Source organism: Arvicanthis niloticus, chromosome 18 (genome assembly GCF_011762505.2).
Source record: "Arvicanthis niloticus isolate mArvNil1 chromosome 18, mArvNil1.pat.X, whole genome shotgun sequence".
In the NCBI taxonomy this organism is placed as follows: domain Eukaryota; kingdom Metazoa; phylum Chordata; class Mammalia; order Rodentia; family Muridae; genus Arvicanthis; species Arvicanthis niloticus.
Genome location: NC_047675.1, coordinates 37,168,203 through 37,185,586, shown reverse-complemented (window position 1 = coordinate 37,185,586; position 17,384 = coordinate 37,168,203). Strand labels below are relative to the sequence as shown.

The 17,384-nt window shown below is 45.0% G+C and overlaps 1 protein-coding gene across 1 annotated transcript in view; it reads left to right on the top strand.

Annotated features, from left to right (window-relative positions):
• The window catches only part of Glg1 (golgi glycoprotein 1), a 97,967-nt gene extending 80,847 nt beyond the window's left edge, over positions 1-17,120 (top strand). The window contains exons 17-26 of the mRNA XM_034523078.2: positions 958-1,075; positions 1,828-1,920; positions 4,280-4,417; positions 6,002-6,125; positions 7,305-7,447; positions 7,616-7,717; positions 8,533-8,640; positions 9,663-9,783; positions 10,504-10,610; positions 12,591-17,120. Coding sequence (XP_034378969.1) covers positions 958-1,075; positions 1,828-1,920; positions 4,280-4,417; positions 6,002-6,125; positions 7,305-7,447; positions 7,616-7,717; positions 8,533-8,640; positions 9,663-9,783; positions 10,504-10,610; positions 12,591-12,758 — 1,222 coding nt within the window. The 3' untranslated portion in view covers positions 12,759-17,120. The remainder of the gene's footprint in view (positions 1-957; positions 1,076-1,827; positions 1,921-4,279; positions 4,418-6,001; positions 6,126-7,304; positions 7,448-7,615; positions 7,718-8,532; positions 8,641-9,662; positions 9,784-10,503; positions 10,611-12,590) is intronic.
• The last annotated feature ends 264 nt before the right edge of the window (positions 17,121-17,384 follow it).

The window sequence follows — 17,384 nt, the reverse complement described above, 5'->3', positions numbered from 1 at the left end:
TTTTTTTTTCCCCTGTAACTTTAATGAATGTTTCAGTGTGTGAATGTTAAGAGCACTGTTCTTGCTATGGTCACATTGTCCTTAATAAACAAGTATTGAATTGTCCTATCACTTATGCTCTGTGCAACCTCTGTTCTAGTCAGAACTATAATCATCATTCAGGCTACTGACTTGTGAAGATGCAGTGGGGCCATGTTCTAAAGCCACAGTGAGGCTTAGACTACAGATGGTACCAACCACTGCACAAACCTTGCATACCTGTGACAAAGTTAACTTAGATAAATTAGCCACAGTAGGAAAATAGGTACTAATTATATGGGCAGTTGGAGTGGCACATATCTCTAATATCAACTCAGGAGATAAAATAAGAAGACGATGAGGTCCAGGCCATTCTGGCATACATTGTAAGACCCTGATTGTTGTTATTGTTGTTGTTGTTTTTCTTTTTGTTTTAAGAAGAAATTAAAACAATATACTCTATGAATATAGACCAGGGAGGTAGTGGCATATGCCTTTATTTAATCCCAGCACTCAGGCAGAAGTGGCAGTTGGCTCAAGGCCAGCCTGATCTACATAGTCTATTCCAGAATAGCCAAGGCTATACAGAGTAACCCTGTCTCAAAAAAAAGTTATATGAATATAGATATAACATCTATAGCTATATCCATAACAATCTTGACATACTTTTTCCCCTTACAAATTTAGAACTTCACCTTTTCAATTAAAGGATGATTGTGTTTATTTGCCATTTCCAGGGTCTGTTCTTTTTGAGCCATTGTTAATAAGGGGAACATATGAATTATTTAAAACAACAGCAAAATTTACCAAAAAAGACATTTAAAAACACAACTCTTTATGAATGAACTCTGAGCAAATAGTGTGACCCCTGCCCCTGTTTCAGCCTAGTGCTTGTGTGTTCACCCCACTGTAGATGGTCTAACGCTTCTTCCATGGCAGGGTGGACGTAGTGATCTGTCTGAGCACCACTGTACGAAACGACACTCTGCAGGAAGCCAAGGAGCACCGGGTATCGCTCAAGTGCCGCAAGCAGCTTCGTGTGGAGGAGCTGGAGATGGTAATGCCTCAAGGAGCCACAGTACTAGTGTTTAGTCAGCTGCGAAGAAGCATCGTGTAGTGACAGTTGGAAATCTTTCCGTGTGACATTAGCTTCTTTACTGTTTTGTGTTTGGTTTTAAGTGATTGAACATTTTTTACCACACAACGCTGGAAGCCAAACTAGGACAGACTCAGAGTTCAGTCTCTGCAGTCACTGAGTCAGTACTGTCGTCAAGGACAGAGGTCTTTCCTGTACACTCAGCTAACTTTGGCATCACTTTCATCCTAAGACTGGTCCTCTGGCTGCAGGGTGGCTGCATCACAACCACTACTTCACTTTTCATCTCCAGCAAGAAAGGAAGAAAGGGGAATTCTCCTTCCTCTCTCCCTTAAATCTCAGTGTGTCCGTTTGGGAGTTGTGGCTGCTGTACAAGTGGCCCATCTGAAACAACTGAGGAGGGAGAAGGGCATAAGGGGACAACTTCAGCCACCGTTGTAAAGCATGAGACAGAGTCACAAATGAAGTTTTACTACGTGACACTTAGTGCGCAGTCACCTGTAGAAGCCATTAGTCAACAAACAAGTGTATAAAAATTTGACATCTCCATGGGGCTAGAGAGATGGTTTAATGGTTAAGAGCACTTGCTACTCTTACAAACTGACCAGTTCTCAGCACCCAAAATAATAAAAGTAAACCTTTTAAAAGATACATTGACATCTCCAGCTGAAAATCCTCTCATTTTTCTCCCACACGGGCTCTTTCTCATGCAGACAGAGGACATCCGTTTGGAACCAGATCTGTATGAAGCCTGCAAGAGTGACATCAAGAACTACTGTTCTACAGTGCAGTATGGAAACGCTCAGGTACCATCTTTAATTACACAGCTCAAGGCAGGCACCCTTGCAACAGCCAGCACCACAGTCTCATAGTCCCATGGGCTATCCCAGAGTGCTTTGCCCAGTTTTTCCCCTTCTGCTCCTCAGCATGCACTCTGCCTTGTCTGCTTAGTAAGCTCCTGGTGTTTTAGGTGTTTCCTTATACAGCTTCCCCAGTAACTCACATCGATATCCACCTAGGGTTCTGCTGCACAGTTCTTTTTTAGGACCTCATAAATGCTGGGTTAGCATTCTCCTACTGAACTACATCTCTGCTTCTTTCTTCCATTTTGTAATTACAACATATTATTCAAAATAAGGTGTTTTCTGATATTTTTATATGTGCATGTGATATACCTTGGTCATACTGACTTCTTTATTCAGCTCTCTCACTGCCTAAGCCATGATCTGCGTGCTCTTTCCTGACAGCGCCTCACACAGAAATTTTTGTGTGTTTGATTTTTAGGACAAGGTATCATATTACCCAGCTAGCCTCAAACTCCCTAGGTAGCTTAGGGTGGGTGGTCTTCAACTCCCAGTCCACCTGGCTTAAACCACCTTACCCAGCACTGCAGGGGAATCTTTATTAGACATCAAGTAAAATAACCGGTGAGGTTTTTCAAATAACATAGAAGCAAATCCTGGAATCACCCTGGTTAAAAAAATGTCTGCTTATTCAGCTATCAAGGCCCAAGCTAGGTTCTTTAGCCTCTGAGATGCTTTCTTCCCTGTCTTTTGTCAATGCTTGCCAGAGCAAACGAGTTCTCTTTCTTCTCTCTCTCTCTCTCTCTCTCTCTCTCTCTCTCTCTCTCTCTTTCTCTGTAGTTAGTCTTTCTATTAGGTTTGAGTTTCTGTTCGACGATCTATAATTTCGGTGGAAATCAGACCAAGCGGGATCTTGTTCTCTAACATGGTGGGCACTTGTCAGAACAGATTCTTCTTCTGGGTGTCATTCTTTCAGATATAGCTCTGCTTTTCCTTTATGCCGGAATTCTGTGGACAAGTGGTGCACCCAGGTCTATCCCTAGGTTTTGGTTTTTCATTTTTCATTGGTTTTCAGTCTTGGTTACTTAGTGTTGCATTTGAGGTAGTGACTCAACTTACCCCGTTTAATAATTATTCTTTAATTCTCTCTTTTCCTCCCCTCCTTCCCCTTTCCTCCCCTCCCCTCCCTCCCTCCCTCTCTTTCTGGCTTTTATTTTTTGAAACAGGGTTTCTCTGTATAACCCAGGCTGTCATGGTACTCAGTGTTTAGATCAGGTTGGCCCTGGACTTACAGAGATCCATCCCTTTGTCTCTGCCTCCCAAACGCTGGGATTAAAGGCCTGTGCCACTGCTGCCAGACTAATCTCATTCTTTAAACAGCACCATTGGGCATTTTCAGTTCTTAAATCTCTGCTTGCTTCTTTTTATTTATCATTTTCTTTTATATTGCTTCTAGGACATTCCATGTGTTTTTGCATTTTTCTTTGGTCTATTACCTTTTCCTCTCAGGCTTGGTTTCTGTATCATTTCTTAAGGTGTCAGTGTACTTGAAGTAGTTGATGGTTTCTGGTTGTCCCTAAAGTCCTTCAGAGAAGTGTTGTGACTTCATGCTGCTGCCCTAGCTTGGGACTGCTTCCCATCTGCTTTCCTTGGTTACATATCTTTATATATAAGCTTTGGTATAGAAAGGAGACTATAAAATCCATCCTGTGATGCTCTTCACAGCGCCACCTCATGTCTGCTGTCGCAGCTCTATAGTGCCACCCCACCAGTGTTGTTACAGTTTTCTATAGTGCCACCCCACCAGTGCTGTTACAGGTCTTCATAGTTTGCCCTCAAGATTTGCCATGGAGGATTGGGTACAATTCACACTTAGCATTTAACACTAGTCTTACAAAATATATGTTGAGCTTGATCAAGTTTCTAGACTTGCTCTCTAGTCAGAGTAGTCAGATGTGTGCTCCACAAGGAATCCTTACAAGGAATGGCTCAGGAAGGTAGAACTCAGAAAGCCTAAATGGGTTCCCTTTTAGATTTCAGTACCACCTGCTAATCACTCTGAATGTTTGTCATTTGATTCACTGTTGGCCCTAAGGTTATATAAATCCATGAGTATAATTCTCCTTAATGGGGAAATCCTCAATCCTATTGCCTAAAATTAGAAACAAAAGGTCCTGGGTTAGAAAAACAGTGGAGTGTCATGCACTGAAATGAGTGTGTCAGTCAGAATAGATAGATGACTTTCAACCTGATCCACTTCCTAACTCAACCATGACTCTTACATTAATCATAACTGTTAGTTAGTAGATGAACTGTGAATTTCTGGTGTATTTCCTAACTCAGCTGTGATCTTCTATTATAGATTATTGAATGTCTAAAAGAAAACAAGAAGCAGCTGAGTACCCGTTGTCACCAGAAAGTATTTAAGCTGCAGGAGACAGAGATGATGGACCCAGAACTAGACTATACACTCATGCGAGTCTGCAAGCAGATGATTAAGGTAAAGGACCAAGGACAACCTACGTGACAATAACAGTGTGTCCTGTTAAGCACTGCCAGTGTGGTGATGCCCTCCGGTGTGGTCTGCAATCCAGGAGCATTATCTTCACCTGCCAACCTGTGCATTCCTGAGCCCCAGATTCTCTGGGGGTGGAACAGCCAGAGTGTCCATCAGCCCTCTATGCAACATGATGCTGCTCATGTTGGAAAATCCCAGAGCCAAGCTGACTAGCTGTGCTCCGAACACAGCACAGTTGAATAGGTTGCCAGCATAGGTGGGCTGAGAAAGCCACAGTCCAGTGTTTTCTTCAGAGCGGATCCCACACTCAAGATGTTGTTTTCTGTTCAAGATTCTTACACTTTATTTTATGTATGAGTCTTTTGCCTGCATGTATGAATGGATACCATATATGTGCCTGGGGCCCACTGAGACCAGAGAGGGCATTGCAGTTCCTAGAATTAAAGTTACAGGTGGTTGTAAGCTGCCACGTGGGGGCTGTGAGCTGAACCCAGATCCTCTGTAAGGATCTGCAAATGCCCTTATCCACTAGCCATCTGTAACCTGCAGAGTGTGTAGGTAGTCTATATATTCGTTTGCTTCAAATAATCCTCCAGTGACTGTTTGTTGGTTTGAGTTTTTTAAGACAGGGTTTCTCTGTGTGGCCTTGGCTGTCCTGGAACTTTTTCTGTAAACCAAATGGCTTCAAATTCACAGAGATCTGCCAGCCTCTGCCTCTTGAGTGCTGGAATTAAAGGCGTGTGCCACCACCACATGGCTTACAGTGAATTTTCTTAATGTGGCTATGTATACAAACATATTAAAATTAAAGAAGTGCAAAGAAACTTTAATAAAATTCCTCATTTCCTTTAAAATACCTGATTCTATCAATAACTGTCCGTGGGAATTTAATGTTTATTTATTTGTGCGTGTGTACACTCACATGCCAAAGAAAGAGGAAGGGAGGGAGGAAAAACACAAACATTAAGCAAGGGAGACCTTGTGGTGGACGAAGGGTCCTAAGCCGAGTGTGAGGTGCCGTGACCAGACATGTAGATTGACGAGTAAAGGTAGAGCTCATACCAGCCCCACGCTGAGCTCGGATGGAAGGAGCAGTGAGTATACAGGGGCTAACCTCATGTTGGTGGATTACATTCCCAACACTTAGGGTAAACCACATGGATCCTTACCTCAAATCTCTGTTCACAGTGGTTAACAGTTATCCTAAGTATTACCACTGTGGTTGGGTAGGTACGGCCTGAGGGCAGGATGACTATTATTCATACTCAGCAAGCAGTTGCACTTGTGAAACGGCCTGTACTGTAACACAGCCATAGTGATAGGAACTAAACCCATGCAGAATGTACATCCTGAATGGTTGATGTCCAGTGGTGGCAGAGAGAAATGTGAGGAATGTGGGAGGGGCCCTGGGGCCTTTCTCTGCTTACATCAAGGTCAAGTGATGCCTTTGACTTGTGCTTCTGTGAGCTCCCTGGTAACTGAAAAAGCACTAGGCAAACCAAAAATCACAGGTAGATTATTGGCCAATATGAGAGCCATTTTCATATAATTGTGTTTTCTTTGCAGCGGTTCTGTCCAGAAGCAGATTCTAAAACTATGTTGCAGTGTTTAAAACAAAATAAGAACAGTGAATTGATGGATCCCAAATGCAAACAGATGATAACCAAGCGTCAGATCACCCAGAACACAGGTACATCTTGACTCGGCTGTCCTGCTTCTGTTGAGCGCATCCCAAGTAGAACTGGCAGGACATGTTGTTATCTGAGCTGTGCACTCTCCTCCTTTGCAGGCCTTCCAGAAAAATAGAATGAAGGTCAAGGGAAAGGGGTTGAAAATCTGAGCAGCTGACTTAAAAAGCATAGAAAATAAATCAGCATTAGATTTACTCTAGAATTTCAAACTTCATGAGCATAGTCAATCATTTTCATTCAATCATAGTCAAAATTTCATCTCTTGCATGGGAAACTTTGTACCTTAGTAGACAAAAATTGTTAGATATTTCTTTCAAAATTATCTATTATGGACAAGGTTTCTGCTGTCCAAATGATTGTTTTTAAATATTGGACCACAAATCCTACAGAGCTGCTGCAGAGGTGAAGGGTTCCTGAGAACCAGCAAAGTGCCCTTGAGCTGAGTCACTTTGCTGATTAGCAATGTTGGTGAAAATAGGTGTGGTAGCACACATTTAATCCAGCATGTGGCCACAGTGGTGGCGCACGCCTTTAATCCCAGCACTTGGGAGGCAGAGGCAGGCGGATTTCTGAGTTCGAGGCCAGCCTGGTCTACAGAGTGAGTTCCAGGACAGCCAGGGCTACACAGAGAAACCCTGTCTTGACCCCCCTCTCCCCCCCCCCCCCAAAAAAAAATCCAGCAGGAGGCTGAGGCAGGAGGATTGTGTCTCAAAACAATGTGACTAGCAGGCCTGCTGCCATGCCTTTTCCCCTCTGAAGGATCTATTCATTGAACTATAGGAAGTCCTTTCTTTAAAAACAACAGCAATCCTAGCATGATAACTCATCTGCCATTATCTAACATAACAAATTGGTATTTATATTCATGACTATTGGCATAATATGCGCCCATGACTCCCACCCCCACCCCTCTTTTGGTTTTTTGAGACAAGGTTTTTCTGTAACTCTGCCTGTCTTGGAACTGTAGACAGAAATAGCTCAGACTCACAGAGATCAATTGCCTCTGTCTCCTAAGTGCTGGGATTAAAGGCTTGCACCACCGCCTCTGTCTTTGCTAATATGCACCCCAGCTAATTGCACCCCAACTAATATGTCCCCTTTGAAAGATAAATTTCTAAAAACATGTGAAAATTTACAGGTGAACCTTTTTATCATCCACTGACATGTTTTTACTCTAGATTACCGCTTAAATCCCGTGCTAAGAAAGGCCTGTAAAGCTGACATCCCTAAGTTCTGTCATGGCATCCTGACCAAGGCCAAGGATGACTCGGAGCTAGAAGGCCAAGTCATCTCATGCCTCAAGCTGAGATACGCTGATCAGGTATGCTGACCAGGCTCTGTAGAGCTGCATTGACGAGCATTTTCTCCATGGACATCACTAGCACACTCCTGTTAGCATGTTTATGCCTTCCCCAAGCTGGGGTCTGAGGGCTCAAATAAATCTGATGCTCTCAGGTGCAATGATTTGCTCTCCCTTTGTCATCTCTAGCGCCTGTCTTCAGACTGTGAGGACCAGATTCGTATCATCATTCAGGAGTCTGCTCTAGATTACCGCCTGGACCCTCAGCTCCAGCTGCACTGCTCAGATGAGGTAGGCTATGGGTGCAAAGGAGGGCTTCCCCAAAGAGGTGACAGGAGAAAGTTCTATACCATACTTTCTTCCTGACACGGGGCTACTTACAGGCCTGTCTTGTAGGAAAAACTTCCAGGTTCTACATACCACTGAGCCAGTCTGGGCATCGGTTTGTTACACCACACTACTGCTTCCACGCTCTGCTATTGAATAAGAATATTCTTTATAATCACTTTTCCATGTGCTGTTATCCTCCCTGATGATTCTGGATAGTCATTCAGAACTCCTTAAGCCTTGCCAGAAAAATGACAGTGCTCGCCTAGTGCCTCTAAGTGCCTGTCCTTGGAAATAATTGATCTACTCGGCTAGAGAAGGCCACCTGACGAGCCCTGCTTAGGTTGCTCTTAAAGCTATCTAAAGAAAGTGGCTTACTCTCTTTTCTGAAGACCATGTTTGGGAAAAGTCTGTGAGTTCATGTCACATGCAACACATGTCAAGTTGACCTTCCTCCTGTGGAATCACAGAAGAACAATGCGACTCATTTCAGAACTGACAGTGGACTTTGAAAGGAGAACAGAACTTGGGTGTTTGGCATCAAGTGCAGGTGTGGGGAGGGTACAGTCCACTAGGAAGCTGTAAAGCTGAACCTTGTTTACATGTTTGGGAGAATCATCATCATGTTAGACACCCAGGTTTCTAAAGACATTGGCATTCCATTCAGAGTCAGCAACAGGCACCATGTTTTCAGGGCTAGTTGGACAGGGTTGGTCTTCTCTGGAAGGAAGCCAGTTGTTTCTCAGCAGGACGGCCCTGTTTTCTTGTTTCCTGAGTAGATTGCCAATCTATGTGCTGAAGAAGCAGCAGCCCAGGAGCAAACAGGCCAAGTGGAGGAATGCCTGAAGGTCAACCTGCTCAAGATCAAGACAGAGCTGTGTAAGAAGGTAGCCACACCCTCATCACGCATGCCTCATCGCCTGCCTCCTTTTCTCTTCCTTTTGATTCTGTTACATTAGTTATTGGGAGAGACATAGAATAATGGTCAAGGACCATATTATGGTTTGAAAAGAGGTGACAGCATGGAATGCTGGGTAGAAAGGTTTATATTTTGTATTTGAATACTTCCTGTGTTTTTTTTATGAGACAAGGGTTCCTCTGTGTATCCCTGGCTGACATGGAATGCACTCTTTAGAGCAGGCTGGCCTCAAACTCAGAGATCCACCTGCCTCAGCCTCCCAAGTGCTGAGACTAAAGGCTTATGCCACCACAGCCAGCTTGAATTTGGTTTACAACCTTCTCCTACCTTTCTTCAAAATGTGGACTCAAATACATTCAGCACAGTCTTTATAAAATATACCCTTATGTGATTGAGTAATTAAGTCTTTTTTAAAGTTATGTGTTACCTGCATGTGCATATGTGAACATAGGTCCATCGTGCCCAAGGAAGCCAGAGGTATTGGATGTTGTAAGTGTTAGGAAGCAGACTCAGGTCCTCTGGAAGAGCAGCAAGTGCTCTCAGCCACTGAGCCATGTCTCCAGCCTCGTGATTGAAAAACAGAACTCAAAGGTTAAACTTATAGGCTGTATATTAATATACTCAGTCTAATTTTTGAGTTTCACATTGTTCAGACTTTCCAAAGTAACAGAATAACTATTATATCAACAAAATACTAATGTATACATACTTTAAAATAATGTGGCATGCCAGAGTGCCAAGGACCCTGCCCGGTCATCCAGTTTGTGTAGACTATCCTGGATTCCTCAGAGGTAGTTAGCGAATTAAATTAGGTGCCAGAAGTCTACATTCTGTGCATATTTGGTCATTACCAACCTCCTGTTCCAGAATAGTTTCTCTACACCTTCACTTTTTGGCTTGTTTGTTTGCATGTTCTATAGAGTATTACAAACAGCAGATTGGATACATTTCTTCTACAAAGCTCTCTCCACAATGAACTTCCCTTTTCAGGAAGTGTTAAACATGTTGAAGGAAAGCAAAGCAGACATCTTTGTGGACCCAGTTCTTCACACAGCATGTGCCTTGGACATTAAACACCACTGTGCAGCCATCACCCCCGGCCGCGGGCGTCGTGAGTAATGTTTGTTCAGTCTGTCCCTGTTTGAACTTTCTTGGGCAGAACAAAAGCTACCTTTGAGGTACTAGTTGCAGCTACTCTGTTCTGTGGCTATTATCCAGTCATATACAGCATCTCTATATGTCTGCTTGATGGTAAAGCTAGGCTTTGGTGGCTATGAGTTTGGGAACAGTTGTGCAGGTTTGAACTGATCACAGCCAGAAATTTCATGAAAAAAAAATTAATTTGAGGTATTTATTATATAATTCAGGTACAGCTAGGCATAGTGGTGTACACCTTTAGTCCCAGCACTTAGAGGCAGAGAGAGGCAGATCTCTTGGAGTTCACGTCTATATAGAGAGTTCCTGGAAAGCCAGCACTACATAGAGAGTCTCTGTCTTCAAAAAAGTTCAGTCACCATCATACCCTCTTTCCTTTTTCCCACACTGAGCATCCCAGGGGCCATAATAGGCACTATGGCAGCTTCTTGGCATCTGGAACCCAGGTGACACACAGCTTGTTTCTGACCAGGAACACCCAGTGAAAATAGGAGGTATTAAGAGTTCATGAGCAGCTGACAGTGCTCACCAGTGGGGTCTTGATAAAGGTTTTTAGAAAGAATTTGACTCAGTTAGTCCTAAATTGCTGAGTTCTCAGATGCTTGGGAATCTTCTCCCAGATTTTACAAAATTATTTCTGTGCAGTTGCAAACTTCTTACTCATTTGCTTCCACAGAGATGTCCTGCCTGATGGAGGCCTTGGAAGATAAGCGAGTGAGGTTACAGCCAGAGTGCAAAAAGCGCCTGAATGACCGAATTGAAATGTGGAGTTACGCAGCCAAGGTAAAGACCAAGAGAGCATCTGACATGGCAGCCTCTTGCCAATTTTTATCTCTGTGGCGTATGTCATTGATGTTATCTTGGCTAGAAATTGAGCAGTAGGTATATTCCAAAAATCAGGCCAGGTGGTAGTATATAGGCCCATCTCTGTGAGTTCTAGGCCAGCTAGGCCTATGTAGAGAAACCCTGTCTCAAAAAAAAAAAAATATTATTCCTAAATCTGGACTGTTTATGAACCGTGAAATACTGTCTCCTTCACAGCAGACTAAATCTGCAAAGCATTGTCTCAGTTTCCCAGACTTCACTACTGAAAGGTTATTATTTATCATAGCTGTCTGCCATCCCTTCACTTCTCCTCAAAGAAAGAAGCCATGTGTGAAGCCCCAGGTTAGGTGGAACAGCAGATATTAAGTCATCGTCCCATGTTGCTGTCTTCTCCTTGGAGCTGCTCAGGTTGTCACTTACTGCTTGTTGTGTGTTGGCAAATCTTGTTAATCTCATCCCTCCCTATGCTGCTCTTACATATATATCATGAACCTAGGAGCCACTCGGGTTTCCCTTGACCATGCGTCTGGGATGGATGATACAAAAGAACAATTTTATGTGCACCTAGGAAACCTTTGGCCCTGGTTCTATAATACAAGGTACTACACTGACTCATTGGCATATGCAGTGGGAATTGAGGATGAAAACAGTTAAACCATAAATGTTCAAGATTGGTGTGTGGTAAAGCGTAGTCTGTCATTCTAAGTGATGATTATACAATGTTTTTGATGTGGAAATACTTACAATGTGGTGGTTAATAAGTAAAGTCAAATTAAGAAGCTCAATAGAGACCAGCCAGAGTTGTGGTTGTGCCTCTAATCCCAGTGCTTGGAGGTGAAGCAAGTGCATCTCAAGTTTGAGCCAGCCTACAGGACCTTCGTCTAACAACAGTAAAAATGTCAAAATGACGCTTTATATTCATAACAGAAAAGGGAGAAAAGAAAAATATAAAACATGGTCTGTCTCGGCTTTTTAGAGTCCTGTCCAGGAGCTGCTAATGCATTATTAACAACACCTGATGGCACCTCTTGGTGTCTTTCTGTATGTGTTTGGGCAGAGGGGACCTGCAGCTTATGATCCAGGAGGACTGTTAAAGCTGGATTGGTTTCCTTCCCTGTCTCTTCATGACCTAAAGGATAGGGTGTACATGATGGCTGAGTGGGTAAGAACCTGAAGACCAATCCCTGGAGCCCAGTCAGAAGCAGAAGGAATAAACTGACTCCAGAGTGGTCCTCTGACCTCCACATGTCATCAGGGCATGTGTGCACCCACAGACTCACATCTTAACACATACAGACACATGCACAGAACAAGAAGAGCAGTGATACAAAAAAAAAAAAAAAAAAAAAAGCCAGTGTTACGCTGTATGTCATTAATCCCAGCACTTAGGAGTCAGAAGCAGGTAGATCTCTGAGTTAGACCAGCCTGGGCTACATAGTGACTTCCAGGCAGCCAGAGCTACCTGATGCAGCTCTTCATACAAAGAGCTCATGTATGAATAGACTCCATTTTAAAAAACCAAAATATTTTTTAAAATTAAAAAAAAATCTAATTTAAATTAAAGGAAAAAAGATAATTGAACCAGGAATCCAAGGGACAAGCTGGGCATAGCCCCGCCCCCTACCCAGCTTACCTCTAAGGGACAAGCTGGGCATAGCCCCGCCCGCTACCCAGCTTACCTCCAAGGGACAAGCTGGGCATAGCCCCGCCCCCTACCCAGCTTACCTCTAAGGGACAAGCTGGGCATAGCCCCGCCCGCTACCCAGCTTACCTCCAAGGGACAAGCTGGGCATAGCCCCGCCCCCTACCCAGCTTACCTCTAAGGGACAAGCTGGGCATAGCCCCGCCCCCTACCCAGCTTACCTCCAAGGGACAAGCTGGGCATAGCCCCGCCCCCTACCCAGCTTACCTCACGATCACATTGCTGTTTCCTTTCAGGTGGCCCCAGCAGACGGGTTCTCTGATCTTGCCATGCAAGTGATGACATCCCCCTCGAAGAACTACATCCTGTCTGTGATCAGTGGGAGCATCTGCATATTGTTCCTGATTGGCCTGATGTGTGGACGGATCACTAAGAGAGTGACACGAGAGCTGAAGGACAGGTAGAGCCGCCTGACCACCAAAGGAGCCACCTGCCCAGGCCCGCCCGCGTGTACAGCCGTCCTGTATAGTGTACCCTCTCACCTCGCCCTTCTAACGGTGGCGCAGGCACCCACAGTAGAGCAGCACCGCGTGCCCACTGCATCTTCCCATCCAGACTTGGCCATGTCCTCATTGTCCTTCTCCTCCCAGCTGCCCCTGCAGCGTTGGCAGCTGGCTGCTTTGGTGGTAGCTTTTGTTGGTGAAGGTTTACCTGCCTGTAGACAATTCTGTCATACCAACAGAACTGCTGGTACTTCCAGAACCAACTCACCTGACCTGCAACTCAAATTTTTTTTAAAAACAAAAAACAAAAGACAAAAAAAAACTTAAAAAGGAAAAAGTGTACATAGTAGAACATCTCCTTCAGTCTTGCCTCAGCAGTAGATTATTCCTTCCTTCCGTGTAAATGCAGCAGGTGTCAGCAGGACTTGGAGGAGAATGCACATCCGGTGCCTGACCATTGAAATGTCTGTCTCCTCTCCTAGAAGCAACTTTGGGCCACATCAAGGCAGGAACTTCAGCAAGTAGTGGGGACACTCAGCAGCCTGCTCTAGGGCTTGTTTGCTTCTACTGCAGTGTGATGCCTTCTACCTTCTACCCTCTACCCCAGAAGAGCCACTGCTCCCATAGCAACAAGCATTTCTGTGGTCTCCCCACTTCAGTGCAGACACGAACCTCCCTGGGTCATTGGCAGACTAGGAAGGAAGCAAAGTCTGAAGCAGGCCTGAGGGCACAGCCAGCAGGGGCCCAGCCATCATCTTCCTCCAAGATGGGATGGAGCTGCCTCATCTTGATGAACCCTGCTACGTGTGGGGTTCCCTGGAAGTTCTCTACCACAACAGGAAGTAGTTACTAAGTTGGGGTGTGGGGCTTCTAAGATGAGGGAGGGGGTGGCAGGGCAGGAAGGAACAGGTGTAGGTAGGACTCACTTAGTTTTTTGAGCAACAGTACAGGCCAGAAGTGATGGCTTCTGAAGATGTGGTGTGGTCTCGGGTGTGTGGCTGGCATTGAAGCCGGACTTTCTGTACATGCCAGGCAGACTTCCCTGACAAGCTCCTTTGTGCCTCTAAATGAAGGGATGCGGGAAGTGATTGCATTAAAAGATGGAGGATTTTCTTTGTTCTTGTCCCCTTTCTGTTCATTTGCTGTGTGTACCCACTCTAGTAGGCACTGGCTAAATGTTATATTTTGGTGATTTGACAACCTTCCATAATCTGAGCTTTACAGGAGCAGGGTCCCCAGCAGTCTTCCCTTATGCCTCCAGTGTGAAGATGACTGGGCTGGAGCATAGGAGGGAGGTGTCCAGGCACTGCAATTCCCCTTCAGTGACGAGTTTGGGCCATGGTGTCCCAGTGACTGTACAGAGGGTGGCATGTACAGTAGGAGATATATTTATATAATATATATTTTATTAACCTGTTAGATGTCCACAGAGTATTATAAATCATGTGCCTAAACCTGTCCACACAGACCCCGGCCCTCTGCGGTGCCTCCTTGCTCCTGCCCCATGTGCACCTGCAGACGCTGCTGCACCAGAGCAGCGTGTCTTCCTGAGATGTGTTTGGTGCAGGCCATCAGTTGCTGCAAATTACTCCGTGTCTGACCTGACTGACATTCGTTTGAATACTGTGGTTTTCTTTTTTGCTGCCTTTTCTGGTGGCAGTAAGTTCCAGGGCTAGCTGTATATCTCCTGCATAGGATAATAGAACTCACCAGAGGTACTGCTTGCTAAGCTACCTGGACCTATGTACTGGTTTTAGAGTCTTCCTGATTCTCAGCAGCTGTCCTGGGATTCTTGAGTTTGATGAGACTTAAAACCCCTGCTCTGTAAGTATCCTCCTCCACTGCTAACTGGCTGAGCCAATATAAAGGCCCTCCCTCCCCCAGACAGTGACACTCTCTGTGTCACACTGATGTTCACCATTAGATGGGCGTTGGGGCGTAGAATCATAGCTCTGATCCCTGTAGCCTCCCTTCTGATATGTGCTTCTGACATGCCTTAGCTCTTCTGTTTCTGCACTGACAGGAATCCACACTATCTACAGCAGATTTGGAGGTTTCGTAGGTTTGGTGAGTTTGGTCCTTAAAACATTTAGCATTAGAAATGGTCAGAAAAGATAGCTACTAGTGTCTTGAATTGCTTAGTACAAGAAAGTGATCATGTTCCTTGGAGTAGTTCTTATGACGTGATGGTCCTGGTCTTAAACAGATTTTCCTAGTCTATGTGTAGGGGGCCCAGTGCTATTTATTCTGTAGCTCATTGGGCTTAGTGGAGTGGGCTCTGTGGCCTCATGAGTCAATCATGGGTTTGAATTAGATAGACATGAACTTATCAAGAACCCTGACCTACTACAGTAGAAGCCAGAGTCTGAGCCTTGCCCTGGACTGTTCTGCTTCCATTGCCTAAGAACAGAAGGAGTTAGGAGGGTTAGGCCAAGGCTTCAGGCACTCCTAAGTCTCCGTGGTCTAGCTTTGCCAGATCTTGCCAGTGTCTTGGGGACTGTTGATAGTACACTTCCTTTTGCTATTTCAAAATCTGGGACCCATGCCTGGGCCAGGGCCTCTGTGGACCAGGAGGTCAGAAATCTGACAGTGAACGAAGAACCAGACAAACTAGATTTCTTTTCTGACAGGGCTTCTCCCAGTGAAGGAGCAAAACATTTCTTTTACCCAGTCCCTGGACTTGACTGTTGTTGCTGCTGTTGGAGATACAGTCTGACCCTGAGAAAGCCTTAACCCCTGCATTGCCACAGAACATCTGGCCACCATTTCCAGCCCCAGTTCTGTGGATCAAGCCAGATTTCTTAGGCATGCATTCTTAGTAGGTCGGGGCACTGCAGAGCCACTGATGAAGTGGAATTTAGTTACTAGGTGTTAACAGAGTTCAGGACAGGTACCATGGCTGCCACCTCCCGTTCTTAGATAGGAACATACAGTCCACTGTCCCAGATGAGTTGGCAGAAAGTTATTATCCAACCTTTTATGTCTTCCTGTTTCCTGAAATCAACTGATGGAAGATGCCCTGATTATCAGACACTAAGACTAGGATGGAGTTAATGTGATTAGTGTCCTCAGCCTTCCCGAGAGAGCATTCACTCTTGCAGATCAGAGTGACTTCCAGAACCCCCAGCCTTCCTTAGAGGCTATGGTACCATTTCTGGACTTTCTGGAAAGAAACCTCCCTTCCATTCTTTTTTCCCTGCCCAAAAACAAGCTTTTTCTACTTGGCCCTGGTTCAGTATCTCAGAAGTCAACCAGCCCAATCCGGCAACTTGCACCCTGAGACAGGGGCCAGAGAACCAAAAGAAGGTGGTGGCTTTTTAAATCACATGCTTCTTGGGAGTTTGTGTTTCTTTCATCTTGTGAGTTTGAAAACTCACACAGCTCAGAACGCCCTTGAGTTTTTTACCCTTTGGGCACACTAAGTAGTTCTGAAGAGTATGAGCCTCAGGGCCCAGGTCTCCTGACTCACCTCTGCTCCACTTGGCTTTGATTCTCAAGGGGCTGTACCTGATACTCTGCCCCCCCCCCCTTCCCTCCATGTAGCTTTGTTTTGCCATCTGTCCAGCCACACTTTTCCTTGGCCTCTCCACTAGGGAGGGTCAGGATCACCTGGTACAGTAACCAAGTCTAAAGCCAAATTTCCCTTCCTTCTCCCCAGACCTCAGACAACAGTAAGTTGTAAGCAACCAAGATTAAACCTCAGGGTGACACAGTCCAGTGAGCAGACAGTGAGACTGCTGTAGAGGCCAAGGGCTGCTTGTCACCCAGAACACAAAGATACGGTTGACTGTGTAGGCAGGTGGTGACAGGATCCTGACAGGGATCTTCTGTGACATCTTTACCCTCTACCTGGGCACTGAGCGCCAGGCAGTGGAGAGCTTCCTAGGTGAGGAGGCGTGCAGACAGGCCTGCTCTCTATGTCATGTCTCGCCTTTTCCCAGCCTACACTGACATGAGAACCTCAGAGCATGAGGTCCTTTGCTGGAACAGGTCTCAGCTCACTTAGCAGCACAGTGGTGGCAGAGGGCTTCCTGACATCAAGCAGGTCAGTCACAGAACAGGCAGACTGTGTGGCGTGCTGTGCAGGGTCTTGGGCCTCTAACCTGTTTTTGCTTTTGTTTTTGTTTTTTTGAAAGAAAATTACAATTAACAAACCTCTTTTGTAAATGGATTTCCTTTCTATGTATAAATTCCCTGCAGTTCCTTGTTTTTACATGTTCATGCTGTGTAATTTTGAGATGTTACTGAGATTCTGAACATAATGTGCATTTTTTTCTGTACAGATGAAATGGGAGAATTTAATAAAGAGTTTGCAGGTTTGTACTTGTCGAATATTCTCTGTAGTAAACGGGAGGACTCTCTTACCCTTGCAGTTTTACAGAGCTGTGAGCCAACTTACGCACACAGGCCTTGCTGCCGGGTCTTCGGATCCTAGCTTGTTGCGGTCCAGCAAGGTGAGACTGCAGGATCTGGAAGGGAAACCTGCATCCCCTTTTCAGGGAGCTGCAGCAAGTTGGGAGGTACATCTTGGGTTTCTTGAATGGGGCTGCTTTTTCCTGAATTACTCATTCTTTCCATCTGTGAGAG